Source organism: Rhea americana, unplaced genomic scaffold, assembly GCF_003343005.1.
Source record: "Rhea americana isolate MKP2758 unplaced genomic scaffold, rheAme1 scaffold_469, whole genome shotgun sequence".
Classification (NCBI taxonomy): Eukaryota; Metazoa; Chordata; class Aves; order Rheiformes; family Rheidae; genus Rhea; species Rhea americana.
The window spans coordinates 29,158-56,445 of NW_028186611.1; the positions used below are offsets into that span (position 1 = coordinate 29,158).

General features: G+C 50.7%; 1 protein-coding gene across 2 annotated transcripts in view; it reads right to left on the reverse strand.

The window, feature by feature from the left end:
- Positions 1–5,480: 5,480 nt before the first annotated feature.
- TEX264 (testis expressed 264, ER-phagy receptor) overlaps positions 5,481–27,288 on the reverse strand; it is a 71,188-nt gene continuing 49,380 nt past the window's right edge. For both annotated transcript variants that reach the window (XM_085316394.1, XM_085316393.1), the window contains 2 exons: positions 18,972–19,143; positions 5,481–6,359 (listed from right to left, as the gene is read on the reverse strand). In XM_085316394.1, coding sequence (XP_085172520.1) covers positions 6,046–6,359; positions 18,972–19,143 — 486 coding nt within the window. In that variant the 3' untranslated portion in view covers positions 5,481–6,045. The remainder of the gene's footprint in view (positions 6,360–18,971; positions 19,144–27,288) is intronic.

Below are 27,288 nucleotides of genomic sequence, written 5' to 3' on the forward strand. Positions count from 1 at the left end.
CAGGCTGAGCTCTGGCATATGGGATCAGCAATGCAGGGACTATCCCTGCTCCCTGAGGTCCAGCTCTCTCTAGGGCAACCAGCAAGATCCATTGGAAGAAGGGCATCTTTGGGCCAGGCTCTCCTGAAAGAGCAGCTCACAAAACATCAACTGCCCTGCAGCGAGTTCAATCAGGGATTCTGTGTGCTGGGTTATGGCCATCTCTCGGGCTGCTTGGGTAGCTTGACATGGTGCTGGAAGGGAAGACCACGCCTCAGAACATCTAGGGAACATCTAGAGAAGTGAAACTGCAGCTGGCAAATAGGCTTGGTGGCATCCTGAGTGCACCAGTCAAGGCAGAGCCAAGTCCCTCCCAACTGATAAAGAGCAGTGGAGGGACTCCTGTCTACTCCCATCTGCATATGGCCCCCCCTTCCCAAAACATCAGCAATAATAAATGTTTACAATTTGCAATCAGTCCCATGTGCCCGGAGAACATCCTAACCACCCACAGCAATGAAACTGTGGCATATCATGACCTGCTCATCTCTGACACCAGCACATTTAGGGGCAGAGTGGGACTGGAGAAGACAGGGGTATGGAGAGGCACTAATTAATACAAGCCCTCAAACAGGACCACAGGGAGTGAAAAAACAGTCCTTGCTCCACCTCCCAGAGAGGCCACATAGCCCACATGTGCACTTGCACTCACACACACACTCCATCATGGCTGGATTCCTCCTTTGAGGGCTGATACCACTGTCACTGCATGCATACACACAGTTGTGTGAATATGCACTGTGTACATGCTCACACCCTGGTGTAGGTGATACACTGTGCATTTGCACAGCTTTATACACTGCATATTCACACAGCTCTACAGGGAGTGCAGTACGCACATGCACTTGTCTGTATAGAGATGCACTGCGTGTGCACACTCACACATGGCTGCAGGGTGTGCGTATCTATCCCTATAGGTATGCACTGTGTGTGCATTTGCACATCAATATATTCAGTGTATACATCTGTACAGCTAAACATGGGGTACATTGTGTAGACACCTGTGCAGAGCATGCACTGTGTGTGCACGTACATCTGCCCAAGTATGTGCTCTGTGTATATATGCATATCTGTACAGAGAAGCACAGTGTGCTAAAATGCACATCTGGGCATGTAGGCAGCTGTGTGTGCACCCATCTGTACAGTTATATGCTGTGCATGTGCACATACTGATGTGGTGCACACCGTGTGTGTCAACATCTGCACCTGGCATGCGAGGTGTGCCTGCACATCTATATAGGTATCTACTCCCTGTGTGTGCGCACACCTGTATAAGGGCTGCATTGTGCAAGTGCACACGTGCTACATAGTGCCTCAGGGAGGTGGTGTGATGGCACATGTGTGTGTGTGTGTCACCAGGAGTTGACATGCACACACATGCTGAATAGGCTAGGAACCTACTGGCAGCAGGGGAGCAAAGCTTTGAAGAGCCTCTCCCATCATCTCCTTCCAGGGTTCCCATTGGTACCACAGGGCCATGGCCACCTCTGCTGGGCTCTCCCTCCCTTCTAGAGTCTTCACAGCTGCCCTTCTCCCCCAGCAGCCTGCAAGCCCTGGCACACCACAGGATCAAAACAACCACTCTGCGGTTCTTGCTATGTCACCTCCAACCACCATTTGGTTCCTCTTGTCCAGCCTGGACAAGAGAGAGCAATGAGTAGCCAGGAAAGCGCGAAAGGAGAGAAAGTAAGGAAAGAGGAGCCTAGACTGGTTGAGCCCATACCGCCCTGGGACTGTGCTCCCAGCAGCAAGGCCAGAGAGGAGGGTGTCTCCTGCCCGACACCAGCTCTGCTGAGGAGCTTGGGCAAGGATATGGTGTCACATGTTTCACTAATTCATCCATCCCATTGCCTCCCCAACTAGCCCTGGGCTCTAGGCACCCTCAGATTTCACAAGATCCCACCATTGCCCCGGCTGAGAACCGGAGAAGGGAGCTATGGGCACACCATCACCCTGCAGTGATCCCCAGCCATGGAACCATCCTGCCAAAGCATCATCTGTGCCCTGGGAGAGAGCAGGAAGCTGTCCCCACTTACACCAGGGCCATCCCTTCCACTTTGCTGCCTCACAGCCACTGCCTCTCCTTCAGGGTGCCCCAGAGGCACCAGCCTGCCCGTGCTGGGGTGCTCCTCGATCTGGCCACACAGCTGACTGCCAGCATTGCCTTGCTGAGCAGAAAGCAAGAGGGGTCAGTGAAACATTATGGGAAAAGGAGGCTGCAGAGGCCCCGTCCCATCAGCGGCTCTAGCAGCCTGGCTGCTATGGGCTCAGTACTGCCAGGTCATTGCCAGGATGAGGATCTCCCCAGCAGGCTTTCGCTGCTGAGGCTCTCAGGGAAGGCACCCTGTGCCCTGCACCCCAGAGGTTTTGGGAGTTGACTCTGGAGTGCTGCCCCTGGGCAGGGGGCAGGCAGTGGGCGATGGACGGCAGCATCAGCACTCGGCCCTGGTGAGGTTGTATTGCCTAACGGTTAAGCTCCAGCTCCAGCCATCCCATAAACACACACACGGACTCTCAGGTCAGTCAGCACCCGTGCTCCGGGTGCCGTGCCCGTGCCCAGCTCGGCACCCCACTTGCAGCCCTGGGAGCCCGGTCCCGCACACCGGCTGGGGAGCCCCGCGGGGTCTCGGCAGTCCGTGGGTCCTAAGGGGGTGCCGCTGCTCTGGTAGGGCATGGGACGGCCCGAGGCCACGGGGTCGGGCGGCCAGTGCCGGGAGTGGAGGTGGCGCGGGAGCCGCAGCGCTTACCTGGGCCCGACGGGCTGCGCCGGGAAACGGTGCCGATGCCGGTGTCCGTGCCGGTGCCGGTGCCGAAGCTGCCTGCAAGCCGCGGCTGCCGCCCGCCCGCCGCCGCCGCCTCTGACACTCCGCCAATCCCAGCCGCGCCGAGCTGCTCCGCCCTCCCCCGGCCCAGCCCGCCCCGGCCCCCGCCCCGGCCCCGGCCTCCGCCCGCCGGGCGGCGGCACCCCCGGGCCGCGGCTCGCAGGTTCATCTCGACCCTCCCCGCAGCGGGCACGGCCACTGCCGGGGCTGCGCCGCCTGCCCACTGACCGTGCTGCCACAGCCCGCATGGGCACAGCGGTCAGGACACGGCCACGTCCAGGCAGGACCAGGCAGGGACTGAGCAGATCCAGGCAGGACAGGACCAGTGCACAGACCGACCCAGCAGGGCACAGGTCTACACACACGTAACCACAGCTCGGTTGTCCCTGGGGTCACTCACCTCACGCTCTGCACAGCCTCTTGCCCAAGGTGGCATCACGCTCACCAAAACCTCCAAGAGCCCAGCACCAACCAGCTGACACATCACAGCCCTCCAGCATGTGGCCCCCAGCACGCATCCTTAGCCCAAGCATTGAGCTTGGGGGATGGCTTGGGCGATGCTCACAAGGGGACGATCTCATCAGAGATCCAGGGATTTCCCAAGGCAGAGACAGCAGTTGGAGATAGTATTTGGGGTCACTGGTTGCCTTCCAACATTTGCCTCAACCCTTCCTGGCCCCATCTGGCCTCCTGGGAGTGCTGAATCCTGATCGATCCCCAAGAGAGCTACAGATCTCAGTGACAAGAATGGAGTGACTGGGGGCGACCGGGGGCAGAGGCAAGCAGGTGCCTCCAGGGCTCCAACAGCTTTCCACCGCACTGTGCCTCAGCTTCCCCACTGTGCTTGCAGGCTGCAGGTAGGGCTACCACAACAAAATTTGGCACAGTTCTGTTCCCCATCCTCCAGTGGTCCTATTTTGGGGAGGATAACGCAGGACTTCTGGGGCTAGGTCACCTCCCAGGGCTCTCACAATGCTGGGGTCCCAGACACTGCTGGTCCATCTCCTTCAGCACTCAAAGCACAGACAGACCAGGGTGTTGTAGGAGAGGAGGATGTGTTGGCTGTGGTGACCCTTTCACCAACTCTTCTGCAGCTCGCTGCCGCATTGGCATTTCTGGCAGCAGAGGGATGGTGGCAAATTCCCACTCCCCATGTTCATTGGGCCAGGGGACAAGCAGCCAGACAATATCTGCTGTCTGGCTCCAGCCCCCAGGGAGACTCAGCCAGGCATAAATATTTCAGGGGGTTTGGCTGTTTTGTAATAACTGGCAACAAAGATAAACACCCATGAAGAGCAATATTTTTCCACATGGGCTGGAAAATATTTTTAATATTTTATCACTCAGAGCACAAAATATTTATGAAAAATCCCATGTCAATCGCTGAGGAGTAATCTTCACCATTTCAAGCCAGGGAGGACATGTCCCCACCCTGGAGGAATGGCCAGGTGTCCCCTGACCCATCTCTCCCACATTGTGGACCCAGCCCTGTTTTTTGTGCCACAACATTCAACTTGTGGAGGAACAAGCCCTGGGTTGCCAAAGAAAAACTGAGGCACCAGGGCAGAGCTGAGGGATGGGGGTGGGCAAGGAACTTAGCTCTGCTGGGCCTAGAGAGGGGCTCTAACCACTAGGCATCGCTTCAGGGTACTGTGGCAGCCAGGGTGATGACATCCCAGCTACTTTCTCCACTTTCCTGGGGTAAGCCTGGTCTTGGTTGCCTGYGCCTCTTCCAGGGGCTGCAACCAGGGCCTGCACAAGGATCACTCTCCACCCAAGCCCTAATACAGCCCTAAATCACTCCTTCTTGATCCCTGGGTCAGTCCCAGTGGGCCACCCCACACAGATGGCAGTAGTGTGCCCAGGGGTACTACAGACACCTACAGTCCTGCTGGATGGGACAAGTCCTGATTTCCATGTCAACAGCCCAGCAGTGTGAGTGGGGAAATTAAGCAAGGCAGATCATGCAGCTCTCCCCAGACCTGTTAACAAAGACTGAGGTGAAGGGATGGGGCAGGGAGAAAGGAGAGCCAACACAGCCGTACTTCCCCAACCCTTCTGTGCCTCTCCCGGCCCAGGCAGGTTGGTCCCGCTCACTGCTGAACCCCCATCAAGGAAGTTCCAGAGAGCAGGCAGGGACTTCATGCAGGAGGGGAACATGGCACTGCCATGCCCACTAAGAACTCAGTGAAGTGGTATGGGGGCATTTTTACTCCCAGCGGGTTTGCAAGACCCAAGAAGAAATTATCCTCCTTCAGCTGGCCTCCTTTGTCTGGCCCAGCTCAGCACCACTGACATGGCCCCCTCATTGCTCATGGAACAGCTTGAGAAAGCAGGTGCTATCCTGGCCCCTCAGCTCAAGCCCTTCTGTGAAAGTGAGTATGATCAATAGGGCTATCCAAGGGCATTGCAAGGCCTTCTTGCATTCCTCCTTGCACTGCATCCTTCTTCCGGAGCCCTGGGAGGGTGTGGGGAGCCTGGCAATTCACTGTGGTATGGGAGAGAGGCAAGCCCTACATGAGACAGCCTGGAAGAAGTCCTGAGCCTGCAGCCTGTTCCCCACGATGAGGAAGGACAGCACAGTCAGCCAAGAGGCAGTCAGTAACCCTGTTGGCCATCTGAGAGGAAAAGCATCCATTTTATTACAGATTCCAAAAGCTTCCATGGCAGTTTCAGGAGGACAATTTTACACTGGATGTTTCAATTTTCAGCAAGGAAAAGAGAAAGGGGGAACAAAATCAACCAATCCTATTCACTGCTCTTTGGTGTTAGCAAACACACACCCATGTGACAGAGAAATAGGCTGTGGGTGAGAGAGGGGCACCAATAGAGAGACTAGAGAGAAGGGGAACCTGTGGAACACACATACACCCCCAGAGATGCCTGCAGAGAATACGCAAGGCAACTAGAGACACACAAACTGCAAATGCGTTTCACTACCCACCAGCGTGCACCTACCCCAGCACACCCTAGCATTGTAGGGGACCCACTGCCTCCCAGCTCCAACCCTGCAGCTGAACCATCTGCCCTTGTAATGTTCAAACACCCTTTCTGCAAAGAGGGAGAGTGGCTCCCAGGAGAAATCAGTAACTTAATCTCTTGGCTGGAGAAGAAGSAGACAGGAAGATAGACAGTTCTTGGTACTTTAAATCCCTACGAAAGGCAAGGAAGCCAGGTCTCTGTTTTACTCTTCGCCTCTTTCAGCAGCAATGGGTTCCTTGGTCCACTTGCCTGTGACCTCCTGGTCTTCTGCACAGCCCAAGTCAAGCAGCAGGCCTGGAGCTCCCTCCCCATCCCCGGTGACTTCTAGGTCCAGCTCCTCAAAGGAGGAGCCACTGGCTCCAGACTCACTGTAGCTGTGCTCACTACGATTGTCGGTCTCCTCCCGACCACGACTGGCTGGGAACGGCGAAAGGATGGAGGTGGCCACTGAGGTGTCTCTGCTGTCGGTTGTGGCCTCCATGCTAATGGAGCTAGTCTCACTCATGGTGTCAGCCCCTGAGACAGAGAAAAAGGAAGTGAATGTTGAGGCATGGAGGGGATGCTGTGGGTCTGGGTGTTCCAGCGCAAAGCCATCGAAGCCATCAAAAACCTTGGAGATGTCAGCAAAGCAACAGGCCAGAGTGGAAAGTAACATCTAGCTGTCGCCACCTCTTGTGCCTTCAAACAAACAACCGAGCCAAGACAAGCATGAGCACCCTGTGATGGGATGCTGGAGGTTGATTCATTAACACTAGATSCAGAAGAGAGGCACTGAAGAGCAGCAGCTGTGAAAGTAAGCCCCCCCCCCCCGCTCACCAGTACTGCCTCAGTCTACCAGCTGTATACTCGCACCACTGTTTTCTATGCACACACAACTCAGTGACCCATTTGTGATGGAGAGCAGCCAGACTGGGAGCGAGGGGACAACCCTGCCCTGATCGTGGTGCTGAAACCTGGAACAATGTCAGGGGTAGGGTGCCGTGTTGCAAAGATCAGAGAGGAAGGGCTGTTTCATTCCTTGAGCACCAAACGAGGCAGGGATGCCCAAAGGGAAAGTGGTATGTGATCAGGCTCTTGGACATCCTAAAGTCAGAGTTAAAGCTACATACGCAGCCTTTGTTGCAGAGCCTCCTAATGCTGGCTTTGCCTCATAAGAGCTGTCATAACTCACCCTTCATTCCTCTTCTCTCCCAGTTGCTCTAATGGGAGTAACTATGGTAGGAAAGTGACTGCCCACAACATGATTACATTATGGTATCAACAACAAGCGCTGGAGAGCCATACATGCAGACCCAGTGCTGCCTACCCTGGCTAACTGCATCCAACACCCTCCTCTGCATTGCCGAGACCCAGTCCTCTCATCTCTCATTACTCAGTGCATTTCAGCTGCCAGTACAGCAACACGGACTCCCTGCAAGAGCAGAAAGAGATCCAGTGCCTTTAGAGAGATGTTCTCCACAGCAGGAGAGAAGCACTGACAGCCAGAAGGTCCCAGCTCTTCTATATATGTGGCAAAGAAGGACGGACAGTGTTGGGAAGATGGCTGTGCCCTTGAGCCGCAGCTGCCCTGCTCCAAGCCTCCCCACATCCAGCCCATGAGCTAGGCTTCCCAGAGAAAGAGGCCTTTGCACCTCAAGAGAACATGCAGGGGACCTACAGCTGGAGAGGGACACAGGSATGTAGGCTGGACTAGGGGAGCCCAGGGGAGGTGAATCAAGGGCACAAGGGCTGACAAAGTGGAGGGGAAACTGATGGCCCTCATCCTTCCCTTCTGCCTGGCCCTGGGAACAGCAATTAACACCTTCCTTTTCTCTCCCCGAGCACCAAGTCCTTCTGCCCCACCTTCTTCCTCTCACAACATGGGCCCTCACTGCCAATAAAATGGTTCTGCCTTCTCCCATGTACCCCTTGGATATAGATGGATGGACCCAGGCCAAGGTGCCTGACGTGTTTGAAAGCAACAAGGACACAAAGCACTTGGCATTACTGCCCTGTATTGCCACCACCAGGCCCTGGCTCCTTTGCAGCCGTCAAAACACATGACAGCACAAGGGCACATGGGGCAGCAGCACACCCAGTTCAAGCCCTGAGGATGGAGGGAAGCAGAGCATAATCACCAATCTGCATTCTCAGTCAGATCATCATCTCCATGTCACCCCTCTCACGCTAATCACATCATGAAGTCAGCAGGTGCATGGACCCATGACCCATCCCAGCTTCCTGGGTGGACCCCTGCAGGCTGCCTCCCCAGGCCTAGCTGGACCCCTCAGTTCACCACCTCCTTCTCAGCAGATCACAGTCTCATTAGCTTGGTCCACAGCACAAGTAAGGAACTGACAGAGAGACAACTGTCAGATAAGGAACAGCAGCTTAGGGCTGTTGCCACAGCAACTAGCTAGAAGACAAAACTCTCCTGTAAAACATTAATAATTGTTAATTAGGACAAGAGCAGCAAATGCTAGGTGGCCTTCCTGCAGCAGAAGAAGTCTTCCTTTTGCCTGGTGTCACTTGCCTCCCCATCCTCTTCCTCTACAGATCAGCTGCCTGGAAGCTCGTGTTGGGCTCAGGCTGTCTTCTCGCTCTATCACCTCCACTTATTCCTTCTCCCAGGGGTAAAAACTACACCAGGTTGGAAAATCATGCCAAATAACACTCCCATATCAAGCCTAGGAAGGGAAAACGGGGAGTAACACCTGCAAGGACATGGGAAATCTTGGCAGGCATCATTCAACACAACAGTGGCTCAGAAATACTTGAGGTCCAGCTCAGAAGCAACACTGGAAGAGGACTGCGGGTTCATCAACACCAGCAAAGCTCATCTCTTGTGTGCAAGCTGCCTTAGGGACATCATAGTCTGGGGTGTACAGCCAGACATAGAGCCAGCAAACAGCAGAGAGAACTGCAATGAATCCAGAGGGGTTCAAAAAGAGGGAGAGGAAAGCACTCTTCTCTAGACAGTATTAACACACTCACTCCTCTCAGCATAGTCAGATGCAGCTCCATCTTCAGACTGTGGCATATGAGCTCAGCCAGCCCTCTGAAACCAGAGCTGGACCACCAGTCTCCCCAAATGCCCAGCAATAAAATCCTTTGTCTTTTCTCCATCTCAGCAGCAGGCACTCTGGTTTCTGGAAGGAAGGGACCTACTGGAGAATTCTTCAAAACACTGTTAAATTGCCACACATTCTTTGCTGTTTTTGCTTCTTGGCATGGTTGGCTGCCAAGAGAACTGCTTGAAAATGGCAGTTCTTTTCCTTCTTAGCAGCAGCATCCCACAGTCCCACCTTCACAGCAAGAACAATTTGGAGAGGACCAAGCAGCAGCAGCAGGAGGGGGAGCAAAAGAGTAAATGCAGAGGAAAAAAGCACAGCTGCTCACTGATCAATCCTGCCTTCATCCTGCCCCTGCAGGCCCACATGAGAGGAGTTTTGCCAGTTCTTAGCTGAGGCTAATGTTAGCAAAGGAAACCACCCAACCATCTCCTGTCCCATCTTTGCCAAGGTTCACAGGCCAGTGCCTATACTTCACCCCAGAAGTGTTTGCATTTCAGCAGGTGACATAAGCTGAGCGGAACAAAGCGCTCAGCTTTCCAAACAAGCAGTGCTTAGAGAACACTCACTGAAGGGGAATAAAGAAATACCAACTCTGGAAATGCTGCATGTTTTCTACAAGATCTGGGAGAGTCTTAACATGGAAACCACATTTACTGTAAGTTAAAAAAGATGTTTTGCATGCTGCTGGTTAGGTGCTCACTGAAGGAGACCATGAGTGGCAGAGAGCTGAGCAGGCAGTGGAGGCAGAAAGCCTGGAGCTCCTGTCCTACCTGCTGTAACCTCAGCAGGGCAGTGGGTCAGCTGAGACCTTCTAGAAAGATCACGAGCACAGGGAGCTGCAGGAGAGGAAGAGCGCACAGTCTCCAGGCTCACTGCAAGACTGATGCCTCATCCTTAAGCAGATTGCCTTTGACATGAGCACTAAACTGTGCGCCAGGATTTGCACAAACCCCACTGCATACCAAGACAGGGCAGCCCATCTTGCACAGCACAGCCATTCCTGGGAAGCTGCAAATGGGCATGCTGGGCATCAAACAACGCAGGAGCCATCTCAGGCTTACATCCAAAGGAACTTGAGGAGCCAGCAGAGGCTCCTTTCTTCGTTGCTGGCCTGCTAGTGTAGGCAGCTTGGGCTCACTTTGGTTGACCAAGAAGAAGCATCGTGAAAGGCTCATAGGGAAGTGAAGTGGAATTTTAGACCTGTGTTATCAGCCTTCTAACAGATTTCCAGCAAACAGGTAAAGCCAACAGACTGTGTAAAAAATGCAGCCCCACGTATCCACATGCACTGACTTACACAGCTGGGCCACAGTGAGGCAGGTCCCCATTAGAGTTTCCTTGCAGAGTCTCAGCAAGGAAGGACAGGCTCTGGTTGGAAGAGCATCCTAGACAGGCAAAGCAGTTTCTCCTGTCTCCTTTCAAATAAAGCCCTAAAACTCCTGAGGCCAACCAAAGCTTTTCAAGCTCCCCAGTGGGGACCTCAAAAGATCAAGTTTAGCCAAAGAATGGTGTAGCTGCAGTGCAYTGAGGCAACACTCCCTCCATGGCTCACTGGTGTCAGGGCAAAGTATAATACAGCTTCTGGACTGAAGCTCACACCATTCATATTCATCTTGAGGACCTCAAAAAGCTGGGCCAAGAGTGAACCAAGTCTTCCTCTGCCTGCTCAATATCCATCCTGCATTAAGCAGAGAACAGTTCTAGCTGAGGAGCTGTCACGTAACCACATACCACAAGATAAAGGAAGTCTTGAGGAGACAAGCACCAGCTTTGGAAGTTAAAAGACATGGATAAAGCTGACCTATGGTTGCAGTAGCTCTGCTCTAAGCTGACTTCACAGAAAAACGCCGTTGTTCTCACCCTCCAGCAGCCTTGTCTCTCTTCTGCTCTGAGGGTGACAATAAATAGATTCATGTTTCCTTTTAGGCAGGCACTTTTTCACTGCTCTGTCACTTCTGATCATGTTTGAGCAGCCTCAGCTGGAAAATTTGCCCATTTCAGCAGCCTTGTTCCCTTCTGCACAGGACAGGCTTGCTCTGGTAGAGCCTACCAGCCCTGCCAGGGAGGGATAACAGTACAAGCAGCCAAAACATGCAGGGGTGAGAGAAAGAGCTGTCTGCTCTTGTGGAAAATGTGGGTCACCTTTGGCAGGGGGACATGGCATGAACCCACATATGTTCCAGCAGATTTACAGCTGAGCCCAGGGAGGCCAGGCAGGGAACGCGGTAGGGGCCTAAAGGGCCAACCAGACCAAAGCTGGTCTCTTCCAAAAGTACCTTGTGGATAGCAGGGATTCAGCTTTCATCTCATGAGCACTGAGGTTTTTGGCAGCCCTCACTTCCAGGAGAAACTGGATCTTACAGCATTTCAACCTTTGCGGCCAGTATTTCAAACCTCCAAAGTCCAGATGCAAGTCAACATCCACAGCAACCCCCATCCTATAGGTTTAAGCCCTGTACAGATGGTCTTCAATAACAGTCTTTCCTTACACCTCATGTTACCACTCCTGGGTTAGCAACAGAGCTTTGGATCACTACTAAGGAAGAGCCATTATTTTTTTATTTGAGTTGAAGCAGAGAAAGCTACTGACCAGCAAGGACTTCAGATAAGGCATGGGCTCCAGATGTGGGAGACAGCTGGACGATGTACACCAAAACCAGGACACAGCCCATGAGAGATGCGGTGGTGAGCTCCTGCTCCATGGCCTTCTACACAGTAYTGGGGTTTCTTTCCTACCTTGAAGACATCCTCTCAGCTCTTCCTGCCTGACTATCTTCTGGACATAGCTTCCCTCCCTGGAAATCCAAATTATTGYCAGTCATTCTCAAAGCAATGCCTTGGGACTCCCAGTTATCGAGTCTTTCCTATGTAAATAAAGTTAATTAAACAACTGCCCAGAGTCCAAGCTAAACAAGAGCTGACTGTAGGAGCTATCAGCTCTCTCAGGACCAGCTGGACACTGAAGAGCAAAGCCCAAGTCAGCAGCCCCTTATGAAAAGGTTGCCTGTGATATTTTTTAAACAGAACCTGCAACGGACTCTTAAGAGAGTCCTGCAAGGGGTGGCAATTTTCATTCAATGAGAAAAGAGCCCTGCTCCCCAGCCAGGTCCTCCAAACCTGAACTAGGATATGGCAGCATCCAACAAGAGCCTCAGGAGGAGGGCAAGACAGTCAGGTCAGGAGGACTTAGTCCCTCCTATCATTGTTGCATGGCCCTGCCAAACTTTGACAGTCCTCCGAGTTCCCATACCTGTCCCTGTAGGTGGCATGCTGATGAGCAGCCCATATACAGCATCTCCCCATGCTCTGTAAAGGACATTGAGACTAACTCAAAATAGCTGGGAAAGAGGTCAGCTGCAGAGCCATGGAGGGGAAGAACTGCAGCCTAAAACATTCCTTGGATCAACTGCTTCATCTTGTTCATGGCACCTTCTTTTGTCCCCCAAAGAGTAGCCTGACACGATGGCACAGATCCCCCACACTTGTCAAGGCCTTGCAAGCCTCTGCTCAGAGTTGGCCCAAGCTTTTGGGTCCAACAAGGATTTTCCCTATGGCATGCAGCTAGATGGAAAGACAGTCTCGTGAAAACACTCTTATTTATTCTGCTTCCTCCAAGGATAGCATAGCCATCCTGCTGCAACAGGTTCACAGATCAGGAGCATGGAACCTAAAAAGTTTTCCTTTATGAAATAGAGAGACAGTTTCTGACTTGCCAGATGCAAAGACTACTAAACACAGCACTGGAGTCAATCTAATCAGGCTGTGATGACTGTCAGTGTCTGAAACACCAGGACCTGAGTTATTATTATAACAAAATGTATATTGTATTAATACTGGAGCTGTGCCCAAGCTGGAAAGGATAAGATGGCTAATCCACAGGGGTACAGTGTGTTCTGAGGGTCAGGAAAGCCAAAAGCAAGTGAAAGCGCTGAAGTATGAGGCTTGAAGCCAAACTACGTCTGCTTGGGATTCTCTTTCCAGGCAGAGGAATGGCTAACCATTTTGCAAATTGAGAGGAGACTCTGCAAGTCCAAAGCAACAGACAGCTAGGACAGGTCAGATGGGACAACTGCTTGGCAGGAGTCGGCCACACATTTTGAAAGTGGGGAAGTTCTCCTTGAAAAGCTCATTGCCTTGGAGAGGGCAGAGCAGCCATATGGATCAAGTAGCCAGTGGCACTGACTTTGCTGTTACAAGGGTTGAAATCACCATTGTAACTACAATGCTAAGACACCACAGTACAATGCATGCTACAAGGCCGGCTGGGTCTGAGGGAGCCAGAGAACAAGCCTGGGCTGAAGACCACACTTGGTGCTGTGGAACCCACCCACAGGCCAGGGCCTAGGCCGAGAGTGCCACCTAAGAAAACGAGAAGCCAAGAAGCCAACATCCAGAGCCAGGACACCAGCCAAGTGAGAGGAGCAATGTCCAGAGCTGGTTTCTCATCAGCTAGGGAGCCTTAGACGGCACAGCAGCTGCTCCTGCAGAGGAACTGTTCATCTTACAACTGCTAAAGAGCCTCAGCAGGGCCCCAGCCACCCCAGGCAGCTCTAGCCTGGGGACAAAGCAGCTTCCAGCAGCCCTGGGCCACCCTGGGTAAGGTCAGCTAGAAAACCTCCTAGGAAAGAGGGCTGGCTTGCTCCCTCCTCATATCACCCTGCTGGGACACAAAAGTCTAAGCAGAATTCCCCTCTTGGTGCACTTGGKCCCTCTCTTTCCATAGCCTGATCAAATATTCATCGCTTCTGCTGCTAAATAATAGATYAATGAGCTGTCAGGAGAAGAACAATTAATCTGAGCTTGCTAAAGCCCATACAAAAGTCACCAGGTGCCAGGGCAGGCCAGGCAGAACAGCAGGCAGGCCAAATCATTGCATGGCAGGCAAAAATGTCCCTGCCTGTACATGAACTTGGCACTGTGAGCCATGCCCCAGCCTGGGCCCAGCAGGAGGGGCCTGCTGAGATGTTTCTTTAMCAATGATGGTGGTTAAGCAGGGAAAGGACAGCGGTGAGACAGAGTACATCAGGAAGGGTCACCAGTGTCCCCCCATTGTACAGGGGTACAGCAGGTGATACCACCAGAGTTACACAGATAGGATGCTGGCTGCCTAGTTTCTTATCTTAGCTGAGTAGTGCCCAGCACCAGCAGAGTGACAGAGTGCAGGGCTGAGGACTTGAAGACGAAGAAAACAGACCTGGGCAATGCACATAACAGCCCAGGCAAAGTGCAGGCTGCCTGCCTCAGAGCAAGAGGGAACAGTCCAGTCTTCACTTTGGAAATGCCACATGGTCCTGGGAACATGGTTGGAAGAACCTTTCTCCAAAACAGACTTGACTCTAGCAAAAGCAGCATCTGAGCCTCTTAGCAGAGCCATGTGCTTAGAAACCATCTGCGTTCTCATCAGGAAGCCCATGTCAAGAGGTGTCTTTTGTTTGCTTTCACCTTCCGCTCACTGCAGCAGGGTCATGCTTGGAAGCATGCTGCTGAGAACAAGCCTGGAGCGAAGGCCCGCTGTGTGCAACACYGATGCCAAAGCCCAAGAAAATAATTAAGTACAAAACAAAACTAATTGTGATTGACACTGGCCCCCTGGAGACCTATCAGCTGTGTTCCAAAAATGTTTCCTGTCTTTCTGATGACCCTGATGACTGGAAAGAAGGGACAGAGTTGGTGCTAAGGCATCAGCATCTCCCAATTCATTTCATGGGTGCTGGATACATCAGTCCTCAGAGAAGCAGCCAGAATCTTGCTCCATGCATAGACAGATGACAAAGAGCAGAGACACTGGATCAAACTCAGCAGCCTTTGCAGTCATTGGTTTCACTCAAAGCTGGAGGCACAGAGCACCTTGCAGGAAGAACTCAAAAGAGAGGAAAGACAACACATGACAACCTAAATGAGAGGTGTATCTTCCCCACTACAAGGTCAGGTGCTCACTGCTCAGGCTCAAGAAAACAAATCCAAGCCCTTACAGTGCATACAAGTTGCTGACTTCTGTGTTGCACTAGCCACACTGAAAGGCAGGGGAAATGCCAGAGCCTTCCACTGGAAATTCCTAAAGTCACTAATTCAAGACAGCTTGGGATTTGTTAGTACAGCTGCTTGTGGTGACCATAGAGAGCCATGGTTGTAAGGTGCTGTGTCCACACAAAACATTATTAAACACTATTGTTGCTCTGAAATCAAATGGTCATTTATGTTTTTTTCAACATTTTAGGGGAAGAAGGGGAAAAGAGGGCTTAAATATTCCAGTTTGGGGTTMCAGCTGAATGAGGAGCAATGGTCCAACACTGCCTAGTGTACAGCATCTTCAACTGCCATTTGTCTTAATGAGAGAAAAAGATGCTCAGCACTTCCCTGGCTTTTCCCACCTACCTTGCGACCCAGCAGGGAACAAGAGCACCATTTCTGGATTTCCACTGTTTACATATGGCCACTGCCTGTGGAGAAGCTGATTCGCACCAACAGAGAACAGGGCCCACTCACGTCCCTCCAGGAGCATCCCTGCTCTTTCCAGACTTAAGTGGAATCAGGACTGTCAGCACTGAGGTGAATCGAGCAAAAATCCAAGTCCTTCTAATTAGAAAGGGAGAAGCGTCAAAAGGCAGACTGGGACATTGCTGTACCTGTACTCCAGCCAGGAGAGAAATGAATGAAAGCTGTCAAAGACACCCTGAGAACTGCAGGATCATTAAGAGCTTGTACTGGCCACCACATCTGTTTGAAGGAGCTGTGACTAAGCTGAACTAGCTCTCTGAGCAGCTCACCAGAGAACAAGAAAAAGAAGAGACAGGAAGAAAAATCATTGCCTTCTCTCTCTCCAACATAGAGGCAGGCCTATGAACAAAATGGTTGCACAGATCAAGGAGAAATAGGAGCAGGCAGCGTCATCTGGGACAGAAAACACATGGAAAGCAGGGGACCTGTCTGCTCTCTGGTCTCTGATAGGCTCTGAGTGCAGCTTGGTTTCTAGGGAGAGTCATGGTCTGTGCATTTGTCTGCATTCACTACCCTCACCYCAAAGCCTTCTGAACCCAGTGACCTTGAAGCTGCTTCAACTGCAATTCTCAAACCTGTAAAGCACTATGTTCAAAACTTTCGAAATGAGAGACCAGGTAGAGTAGAGATAGCCATCTGTTGTCCCTGTCTAGAAGGATCTCCTCTTATGCTAAGATTCAGGAAATCCATGCAGGACTTCAATGGCAAGAAGCAAAGTCCTGAGAGAGTAGGCTTCCCTACCACAGTGTTCATGGATTGCCTGCTGACTCCAACCAAAGCACCTATGCTGCTGAAATAGGGTCTGCCTGGCAGCCCTAGAGACTCAACCATTGTGGCCAGAGCAGCAAAGACAACAGTAAATTGAGCTTCTCCCATGAACAAGCTTCCTGGCAGGCCTCTCTTCCAGGAGAAGAGACAGCCTTTCCCCACAACCTGGGACATGCTGCATCCTCAGTCACCTCACCCAAAGCATTCTGAACATGGATGACCTGCGTCATGCAGGCCAGTGGCTGCATGACAGAGACACTCTTTGGCCACCACCTCCCTTTGCCCAAAGGCACTGCTGAGAGGGCCTCCCCACTGTCACTCCTTGCAGAGTAAGGCTCACTCACCAAAACCTTCACTGTGTGACAGCAAAGTTAGAGCAGCCTGGGGACACCGTGATATCACAGGGATGGAAGAGTTGCAGTTATGACCTCAAGGATTCTCAGACAATAATGACACCATCAACCAGAGAGCTTGTCACTTCCTTGGCCCCCCCAGTGGGGTTTGGTGAAGAAGAGTAATGGGATGATCTTGGCCCCAGATATTCTCTACAGCTCCCAGACCCATTTCTACTTCTATGCTCAGTAGCGAAGATGGTAATAAGGATGATATGTAAACTTAAATTTTTAGTCCTTACAGAGGCAACGTCAACCTTTTGTAACTATTACTATTTTTTAGTCCTTACAGAAGCAATGCCAACCTCTTAAAGCTATTATTATTTTAAGCTGTTTTTCTGCAAACTCAGCAGACAACACTGCATCAGATTGTATTTATGAAAGCTTATCTATGCAACTAGAAAGGTGGTAGTGGAGGAGCCACAAGAGAACTGCTGTCACAGCATGCCGCTATTTCTAGGAAGCCCATCTCAGATTAATGGTCATACAACACTTGCCATCTAAAATCTGAAACAGCTTCCTAGCCCTTCCTCTAATTGGGCAAGAGGATCCACCACCAAGGAAATCTTGGTAGGAGAGTCACAGAAAAAGCACCAAGAAACCAGGCAGCGCAGGAAAATAAATGCACTGAATAATTCCCCATCTGTGCTGGCTGAGGGCTCATACACCATCTAGAGTGGGTGCAGCCTGGACAGGCCTGCCAGAAGCAAAAAGTCTAGGGTTCTGGACATCATCTCAGCATTTTCCCTCTCCCTCAAGATCCCTCCATTTCTCTGTTGCAATGTAGAAGTTGTAACTTTGAAAACAGCACATTAACCAAAACCCATCTACTAGCACCAAAGTGGAGATATTCCAAACAACAGTCCGAAACAGCTTAACTCTGCCCCAATCTATGCATTGTAATGCATGTCTCTATGCATTACAAAACATAGTTTTCTCTCTACATTTTCAGAAGCAAAGTTACTCCAGGCCCAAATTTCTGAGACTAGACATACAGAAATGTGCATATGCAATTACAGGAGCCAAGGACCTGAAGAAGCCTTTGTTCACATTAGTTTGTTGTCTCTTTATAAAAAGTAGGCTGAAAACTACTCAAAACAGCTAAAGGCTATCTGAAGAGCATGGCATGTTTTAGCATCACCAGAGCAAACACTGTTGCACTGCTCAGCCTTTCTGCCAGATGACCACCTGAGGCTTGTACGCCACAGCTTCTCCCATTAGATACATACATCTTGACATGTCTTGAAATGTCCATGTGTGACCTCATTGCATGACCAGATGTTCATACAGCTGCCTGAGGGGCCCTTGTAAAGAAAATGGGAGGGAGCAGGCTGTAGGGCACATTCAGTGTTCTGGCAGACCAGAGGTAACCCCAAACCAGCCCTTCTGATATAAAGTCAGAAAAAAAGGTGAAAAGTAGAAAGAATGCCATAAAAATACTAGAACTCAAAACTTTGTGAAACTCAAATTAGACTCTTAACTTCAGTACTAAATGGAAAGAGCTCCCACAAAGCAATTTTCCTGCTTGTTTTTACAGTGAACATGATTAAGAATTAAAGAAATTCAAAACTGAAGATGTGTAAAAAAAATACCAAACTACCCATGAGGCAGAGAGGCACGTTCAATAGTCAGAAAAGGCTGTCATGTTTTTTTCATGTCCATTATAAAAGMATGGGCAATCTGCAGGGCAGGAAGAGGCACCTTCCCCAGAAAGTGGCCGTACAAGCCTGTCAAAGTCCAGTAAGCAGAAATCCCCACTGCTTGCTTAAGYCTCAGATTACACAGCTTTCGTGTCTCACAAACATGTGAGCATGTGGGCCGACTGCAGTAACTAGCATTTCGGGTTACTATAGCACTGCTGTTCTGCGCCTACAGTGATTGTGGTCCCTTCCTTTATAAATACATACAGACTCCAACAGATCTCTTTAAGCAGATGCTATTGGATCATTCTACCACCAGTTACAGAAGACTGGTATTTAAGTTCTTCACAATCCCAATATGCAACAGTTGAAGATGAGATCAAGAAAGATGTATATGACAAGGAAAAAAAACAAGTCCAGCTGCAAAAGTTGCTATAACCAGCTCTGTTATAATGTCAGGGGATCAGTGCCTCTGCAGCAGCACTAAGAACAGATTCACCTTTTCCCTGACATCATAGGCATGACCATGTAGCTCTCTAGGGCACGGCATACATCCTCCAGGACAAGGTCAGGCTTTATTTTTTCAATCATAGTGATAGGAAATGGATCACTAAAATTTGGTGGTTCCCTGATCCAGCAGGCACTTAGCGGGCATAGATCAGCTCGCTCAACTGCTGCTTTCACAGAACAGCAATGGAGACATCTGGGGCCCCTGACCATGGCGAAGGCAGATGCCAACAGAAGAAGAACAGAAGCTTGTGCATAAGACACGCATACCTGTAATATCTGTCTGGGCATCTTCAGCCTCAGCTGCCACAGCCCTGCTCTTCCTCTCCAATTCTTTCATTTCAGGCACATAAAAGTCCCCTTGACGAGCAAGGGGGCACACAAAATAGATTCGATCTTCTTTGTAGATCTCAAGTCTGGGATGGGCACACAGCTTTCTCTCCTGAAAGAGAGCAGGCAACCATGACATTAGGAACATACCTCCATTCCTGGCAGCCACCTCATCAAGCTGATGGYGGCTTGTGATAAGCTGGCAGAATTACAGACCATCCAGTTTTACCCACAGCCCTGATGCCATAGATGCTTGAGCTCAGCGGGAAGAGTCCCCCTCAACATGTGCCCACATGCCATCCAGAAATCGCAGTGCCATTTTCCCCACAGCACCAGCTTCTGCATGTGAAGGACCATGGGTTCAGTCAAGGAAGGAAGGTTAGCAGCAAGCAGCTGCACCAGGCTCCTAAAGGAGGTGCTGTGTTGCTGAGCCCTAGAGAGGCCAAGACATTATGCTCATCTTCAGTGGCCCATTTCTGGAAGACTAAACTCACCACAGTTTTCAGCATGGGCGTTTCAGAATCGACTCATGCCCCAGGTGGCAAGCCAAGATGGTAACTACTCCACACTGCAGAGGTGCTTTGGGGGAAAGGATGAGGGAATCCATCTGGGCACACTGGACATGCCAAGCCATGCATGGGAGCACCAAAGCTCTGCCTCCCACACCCTGAGACATGCCAGACCCAAGTCCTGGTGAAAATCCCAGCTCGATCAGACCTCACAGTGAGCTGAAGCAGGGTGGGTGTCTCTGCCACTGCAGCAGGGCTGTGCCTCTGCTGACTGCCACCCCCACTCCCCACATCACCAGGAGTGAGCAGTTTTGGGGAACCCAGCAGCTGCTCTCACAGACCCTGCCAAGCCTCCAACCTTCCTCTCAGCATGGATGCAAGAATCCTCCAAGCAGGCACGCCACTTTCCTGCTAATTAATATAATCCAGAAGCGACAGCTAAAGCAGCCCCTTTCAGAAATGTGAGGGYAGTGGGAGTTGGAGATGTATTCATTGCACTTCAGACAACCTTTCCTCCTCCTCTTCCTCATCCAACCCCCACCTCCCCCCGGCAGTACACTTCAGGCTCACAGAGACGCAACCAGCCCAGTCTCTGCCAGCCTGGCAGGGAGATGTGATGGGGGCACTTTTCTCCTAACATTCTGGTTTTCCCCAGGCTCATATGAAGTCAGGTAAGTGGGGCTCCAGGCACTCATGGGGGCCTGGGGCTAGGCTGAAAAAAGCAGCTGGGCCCTGCTTGCTATCCTCTCCTCACCCGCCCAAATGCTGCAGTGTCGGCAGTTCGCCTGGCAAAGGGGGCAGACTGTTTACAAGCCAGGTGAGAAGGGAGAGTGTCTCTTCAGTGGGTTTTTGCCTTTTCAAATCACTGACAACTTTTATTTTGGGAGCTCAGGCAGCACAACACATATTCCCAGAGCCCTGTGCTGGAAAGGTCTATGCCAGAGAGTGGGGAGAGCTGCAAAGTCATGCCTGTTCTGCAGGCAAAGCACCTACAGAAACCAAAAAGGATGCAGTGACATGGGTCTGGAGCACAAGGACTTCTCACTGTATAAGTCAACAATTCAGGGATATTCCTGGATTTCATCCTCTCCCTGTTCCGGCTCTTCTTACAGGTCAAGTGAAGTCTAGGGAATTAAATGGTACAGGAGGATGGGACATTGGCTTCTCAAGACATGTTGACTCGATTGCCAGCAATCACTGTCCATCCCTAAGGGAAGTACCCAAGTTGTGCAGAGCTTGGGCCTGACTCTATATAGAAACACAGTACTGGCTCCCTCAACCACCTTCCTCCTCCGTGCCCAGCCAGAGACTTTCTCAACCTTAAAGGGCCAAACCACTCTCAGACCAGCTTTCCAAACCCTCTCCTCCCCACAGAGAACCCACACAAAGCCAGGCAACTCTGACCCTACATAACCAGGGACCAATCACAAATGTGAGAAAGGGGTCGGAAAACTGCAGGWAGTGCTCTCTACATGTCCTTAACCCAGGGCTGGACCCTCACTTCTTGCCTATGGTAGCTCTATGACCACATTAACTATTGCCTTATAAAAACATGGGTTTACTCCCATTGCTGTACCAAACCTCCTCTGCTCTCAGGAATGGACTGAGCTGCTTCCAAACCACTCATATCCTGGCCAAATGAAGGCATCAGGCAAAGTCTATGACACAGAAGAGCCAAAGCAAACTTCTCTTCGATCCTTAGCACCAAGGCTCACTATCTGAAGAGCCATCTCCACACTGATGTGATGCTGTATTTCTCCCTGACTCTGCCGCCCAGGGAATGGACACATGGGATATCACAGAGGTCTGAACCAAAAAGGTGAGAAATGRAGTAACAATGATGAGCGAGTTGGAGCTAGTGCATAACCGCCCAGTGACACGGCAGATCACAGGAACTTCAGGTCCCAAAGTGAAGGTGAGGAGTTGACAGCAGCTGTCACCTCCCCTTAAACAGTGACATTCAAGGCCAGCTGCAGTCCCCAAACGCTCTCATGAGCATTTCTATCACTGTGAGGCTAACAACCACCCAAGCACAGGCTGCAGAGCAAGGAGGCAGGGACACCCTGCCAGGAGCACTCAAAACATCTCAGGGCCCCTGCTGATGGACAGGCCATTCAGATTACCCTTGCAGGTTTCAGCAGGACCATGGACAACCTCTGTACAGAGCTGCAGCATCACAGCTTCAAGCCAGGTTTCCTCTAAAGAGAGTAATTGGGGACAATACTCCATTATAGGCAATAACATAGTCACCTCCAGTCAAATCAGCCCCACCCAATTACTCAAATCTTTGGGCTGGAGCCAAAAAATCCTTTCAGATTCCCTGTGAGTAAGGATGGAAGCAGGATACACAATGAGAAAAGCCGGTATGAGTCATTTTCAGGTCTAGCCTTTCAGGGAAAGCCAGCAGGAAGCCTGACAGCTCAATGCCTTGGATAAGTGGCCTAGGGAATTTCGTGGCAGGTGTCCAAGGGCCACAGACACTAGTGAAAATCACTTTCTCTCCATGGGGCCTCAGTTTCCCCATGTGTAAAATGGTGATGGAAATATGAATTGTAAGCCTTGAGAATATAGGGGGCCACAGCTGCTGACGGAGAGCAGGTAGTAGGAATCAAACTCAAGCCTGGGCAGAGTTTTTACCAGTGCAGAAGGTTTCCTTGTCCCATTGCAACATCTCAGAGTCTAGTCAAGCTCAGACTCAGAGTTTTGGCAGAGTCCCTTATCCAACCGACTAAATCAAGGCAATTTGTGAAATCCCAGCGCCTTGAACACCCCTGACAAGGTAGCATTCAAGGTGAGGGTCCGGCTCCTGTTTAACTGGGGCATACAGCAAGCACTGAGTCCCTCATGGAGGTGCCAGCGCTGAACAGGGAAATCAGTTTTCTCACCCATGTGCTGCAGGAACAAGGAAATGCAGCCCCCTCTAACATCCTGTGCAGGCAATACCTCTTGTGACTGAGCTGAGAGTACTGCTGAAAGGAAATCACATTTCTGACAAGCAGGCAAACTCGATCCCTCAAAAAGACTTGCAGGAACACGGGCAGGCTTCCAATGCATTTGAAGCCTAGAGTTCTCACTTCTAGGCAGGTGAAAGAGTAACACACATAGATCAAAACTGTATTAAATAAAAACAAGTTGAGTTGTTTTTAGCAGCAGAGCAGAGGCGTCTCATATAACTCCTGCTTTTTAAGCAACACACCAGACAAGAATCCTCCCCATCACTCTGCCCCTTGCTCCACTAACAACCAACCGATCGGGGAATCTTCAGCTCCCTTAGTTATTTTAGGTTACTGCAACACATACTAGAGACAGYGATATTCAAGATTCATTGGTTTCTTGGAGGCATCCAGCTAGCTCTCCATCACTTAATGAAGACTAGGAGAATGCAAAAGATATTAGAGCAGAGAGACCCTTGATAAGATTCACACACTCTAAGCAGTTTAAAACTTCAGGGCTGCAGTGTGGTCTCCAAGACATCCCAACTGACTACCCAAAGCCCACCTGGGATTCCTTAACAGCAGTTCTGGGACATAATCTCTGAAAACGATTTGTCAAGGCTGCTACAGGTCCCCTTCCAATTCTACAGAAATAGTAGTGCCTTCCCTCAAAGCAAAAGCAATGCCCCCCTTGTGCACAAGAAAAGCAGGAATCATGGCTTTTTAAGGAAAAAAAAGAAGAGTATGACTGTACGAAGAACAGAACAACTGCCAGATCTGCAGTTGAGCCAAACACTTTTCATGCTTTGGGACAGTCCTGTAAGAGAGATGAGGATGCTCTGTCCTGCCAGAGCAGGGCTGGGAGCTTTTGTTGGGAGAAACAGTCTCCCTGATAAGAGACAGACACCCACTATAAACATTGACCTCATTAYTGACATCAACAAGGATGCTTAATACTTGCCTACCTACCTCATTCAAAGTTTTCTCCTAAAACAGCTGGAGGGAAATCTTCTCAGATCACACTGTTTTTCTAGTAGCAGAACAGGGCACTCTAGGATGTTGTTGCAATCCCTGTGGGGAATAGYGGCACCAGCACACACATGATGTGACTTGGAGTCTGCATCAGTATGTTACAGGACTGAGAGAGGGAAAGTAATACAAAGAGCAATTACAATGTTTGCAAAATGAAGAAAAGGGGGGAAAACAGACTATCTTGTCATGGGTGCTTCCACACCACTCACATCTCCACAGAAGCAGGGCTGTTAACAAAGTCCTGAAACCTGACACAGCYATGGCTTGTGTAAAGGAGAGCTGAAAGGAGCTTGGCCACAAGTTGTATATCAGCAGKGCCTGCTCAGAGACCACCAGTTTTTAAGCTGCCTCCAATCATCTCCAAAGGATTAGGCCAAAACACAGCCACCAAGCTTTGTCACACCATCCTTTTTACCGGGGAGCTCCACTTTGTGGTCAGATCTCAAGGAAGCAAGAAAATCTTGACCTTACTATCAACCCAAAAACAGAGAACAGAAAAGCGAAGGGCAAGGGGCCTCAGACTACGCTCTCAGACCCCAAAGGGATCGCTCCAGGTGAAAAAGTCACTGCCAGCAAAAGTTTCCCATCACTTTGAGTGCCCAGTCACAGACTCTACTGGCATAACCCAGAGCTGACAGAGCTGACTACAAGTGGTCAAAAGCCCATGCTGCCCACTCTGCAGGCCAGCCAGGAGCTGAAGAGATACAATAAGCACCAAGACCGAGGGAACGCTCTGCTTCTCCACCACCAATGCACGCAGGTGGGAATGAACTCACTGCTTTCCCAGCTGCCTTTTTAAATCAAGTCATGATCCAGACTAGAGAGCCAGCCCTTAAATCCGTGCTTCTTCCCAAAGCAACCCAGCTCCTTGCAGGGCCACTGCAGAGCTCAAAAGTAGCAGCAGATCGGCTACCCTAGAAAAACCATACAGGAATACAGGGCTGCACTACCAGCTCCTCCTTCCAGCCTACATAGCTGGCCAGGTCTCTGGGGTGAGAAGCCTGCAGCACTCACGGGAGAAAGTAGGAGAAGGACCCAGACAGGAGAACAAGCAGTGTGAAAAGATGGCAAAGGTATGAAGACGAAAATCAAGAGCTGAGTTTTGGCCACTGGTGAAGCTGAGGAGAGAACTGGGACAGGAGGCTGAGCTCAGGCAAGATGGACACCATGGGGCACTGTGTACCACAGCGGCACACCCATGAACCCTCATCAAAGGGTGGCTGAAGCTGGGCAAGTGAATTAGATCGCCAGAGAGAGGGAGCTGAGAGAGGGGATGAGGAAGGCCTAAAAGACATTCTGTAAGAACAGCTCCTGAAGTTCTGTCAGAGGAGGGCTGCATCACTGTGGGGAAGATGAGTGAGTGCTGTAGAGGGAGTTGTAAAAGAAAGAGGCAGCAATGGAGACCAAAGCCCAGGTCTGAGGTGGCCAAATAAGAAGAGAGGTAGCAGACAGGAACACTGTCCCATCCAGGTTGGAACCAAGGGGATGAGGCTTGAGGAAAAGGCAGAGGTGATGAGACTAGGAGACAGAACTTTAAAAAGGCACAGAAGTGGAGTGCTCGAAAGCGGCAGAGATCACAAGAGATCCAGAGATCACAAGGCAGGGAGAGACCTGGCAAGCACAGATGGAGGTAGAGCCAAGTATGGTCAAGAGGTGGGTGCCAGCGTGGGACAGAGAAGACTGAGGATTAGCTCAGAGGTGAGGAAGGCCACAAGCCAGCTGCAAATGAGAAAATCAACTGTAAGATACTTGAGACCAGAGTCCAAAAGTAAAGTAGGCACACAGTAAATTATTGAAGGTCCACTGACACGGCAAAACAACAGGGAAGTTCAACATGCATAAGCTTTGCAGCTGAGAAACAAACCGTTCCATTAATTGTGAAGCTAAGTCAACAGATGGAGTGGCAAGGTGGATATGGAAGTTTACTGGGCAAAGCCCTCGAGTCAGATCAAATGCAGTCTTGCACAGGTGGAGCAGCTCACCGAGATGTGAACAGTGGGACACTGACAACAGCAGGGGCCAGGCTGCCAGCAATGAAGGCAGAGCCAGAATAACTGGGGCAGAAAAGGGGTGTGGTCTCTTCTCAAGGTCATGCAGCATCATATCCCTTCTGAGTCCCTGCCACAAGTTCATTCTTCCTAAGGAAACTGAGATCAACAGCCCAGCTAAGCTCAAAGAAGCTGTGCCCAGGTAGAAGGGGTATAACCAGCAGAGATGAGGAGTCAGTGCAGAGCACAAGGCTCCTTTATTTCTTTGCAGGACCTTCCAGGCGGTTATATGCCTGTGGAAGCATCAGATTTATTGTTTGCAATCGATACCATCAGGCAATACATACACAGTAAAAATCCAGTGCATCAAGAGTATATCAGCTTAATCCTGACATGCACAGCAGATCCAGCATATTTCTGCTGTGTAAGACTCACTACTTCACATGAAGCCAACTCTTTCTTGTCCCATTCAGGAGCCATAATGGAGAGATGCTCACTATCACCTTGGGAATGCTGAGCACTCTTCTTTCCCAGGTGAAGCAAACACCATCCCTCTCATCTTTATCCTCAGGTCCCATTTCCCAATCACACATCATCCCTTTCATAGAATCAYAGAATCGGGAAGGTTGGAAGGGACCTCCGGAGATCATCTAGTCCAACCCCCSTGCTCATGGAAGGTCACCTACAGCATGTTAGACAAGATTGCATCCAGGCGGACTTTGAATATCTCCAGAGAAGGAGACTCCACAACCTCTCTGGGCAACCTCTTCCAGTGCTCTGTCACTCTCACAGGGAAGACATTCCTCCTCACATTCAGGTGGAACTTCCTGTGGTTCACTTTGTGCCCRCTGCCTCTTGTCCTGTCACATGGGACAACYGAAAAGAATTTGTCCTCATCCCCTTGACACCCTCCCTTCAGGTACTTGTACACATTGATAAGATCCCCCCCCTCAGTCTTCTCTTCCYGAGGCTAAAGAGGCCCAGCTCTCGCAGACGTTCCTCACAGGGCAGATGCTCCAGCCCTCTGATCATCTTTGTAGCCCTATGCTGGACTCTCTCCGGTAGCTCCAYGTCTCTCTTGTACTGGGGAGCCCAGAACTGGACGCAGTACTTGAGATGAGGCCTCAGCAGGGCTGAGTAGAGGGGCAGGATGACCTTCCTCAACCTGCTGGCAACAGTCTTCCTAATGCACCCTAGGATACCATTGGCCTTCCTGGCTACAAGGGCACATTGAAGGCTCATGGTCAGTTAGTCCTCCACCAGCACTCCAAGATCCTTCTGCGACTTTCTCCACGTTGTCCTCATCTTTCTAGAAACACAGTATCTCTTGGCCTTTTGCTTCTGCGAGCAGCATTACTGCACCCAGTACTTCAAAAGACATTTCTTGTCATGCCAGCAGAGCAGGAGGTAGCTGATCTCCTCAGTGGCATAGGCTTTCCTCTCCCTGCTATTCCATTAATGAATAAACTATTGCTTGACCCTCTTTCTCCAGCTGCTCTGATGGGCAGCTAGCAAGCATGCCAAACCAAGCAGGCTGGCTAGCCACCCCACAGCTGATATCCCTCAATGATTTGGCATGAGGGCAGGTTTCCTTTTAAAGGCCAGGGAAGTCCCAGTAGTCTGACAAGCACCAGCTGTCTATGTATGCAGCTCCCTGCCAAAGTGCCAGTTCTATTCCAGGCCTTGCCTTATAACCTCTTGAGTGGAGGATGCACCTGCTTCCTCTTGCTGACTTTGGATGGGCACAAGAGCTGTTCCAGCTGTATAGGGCACGTGAGGAGGTGCCTAAGAAGTG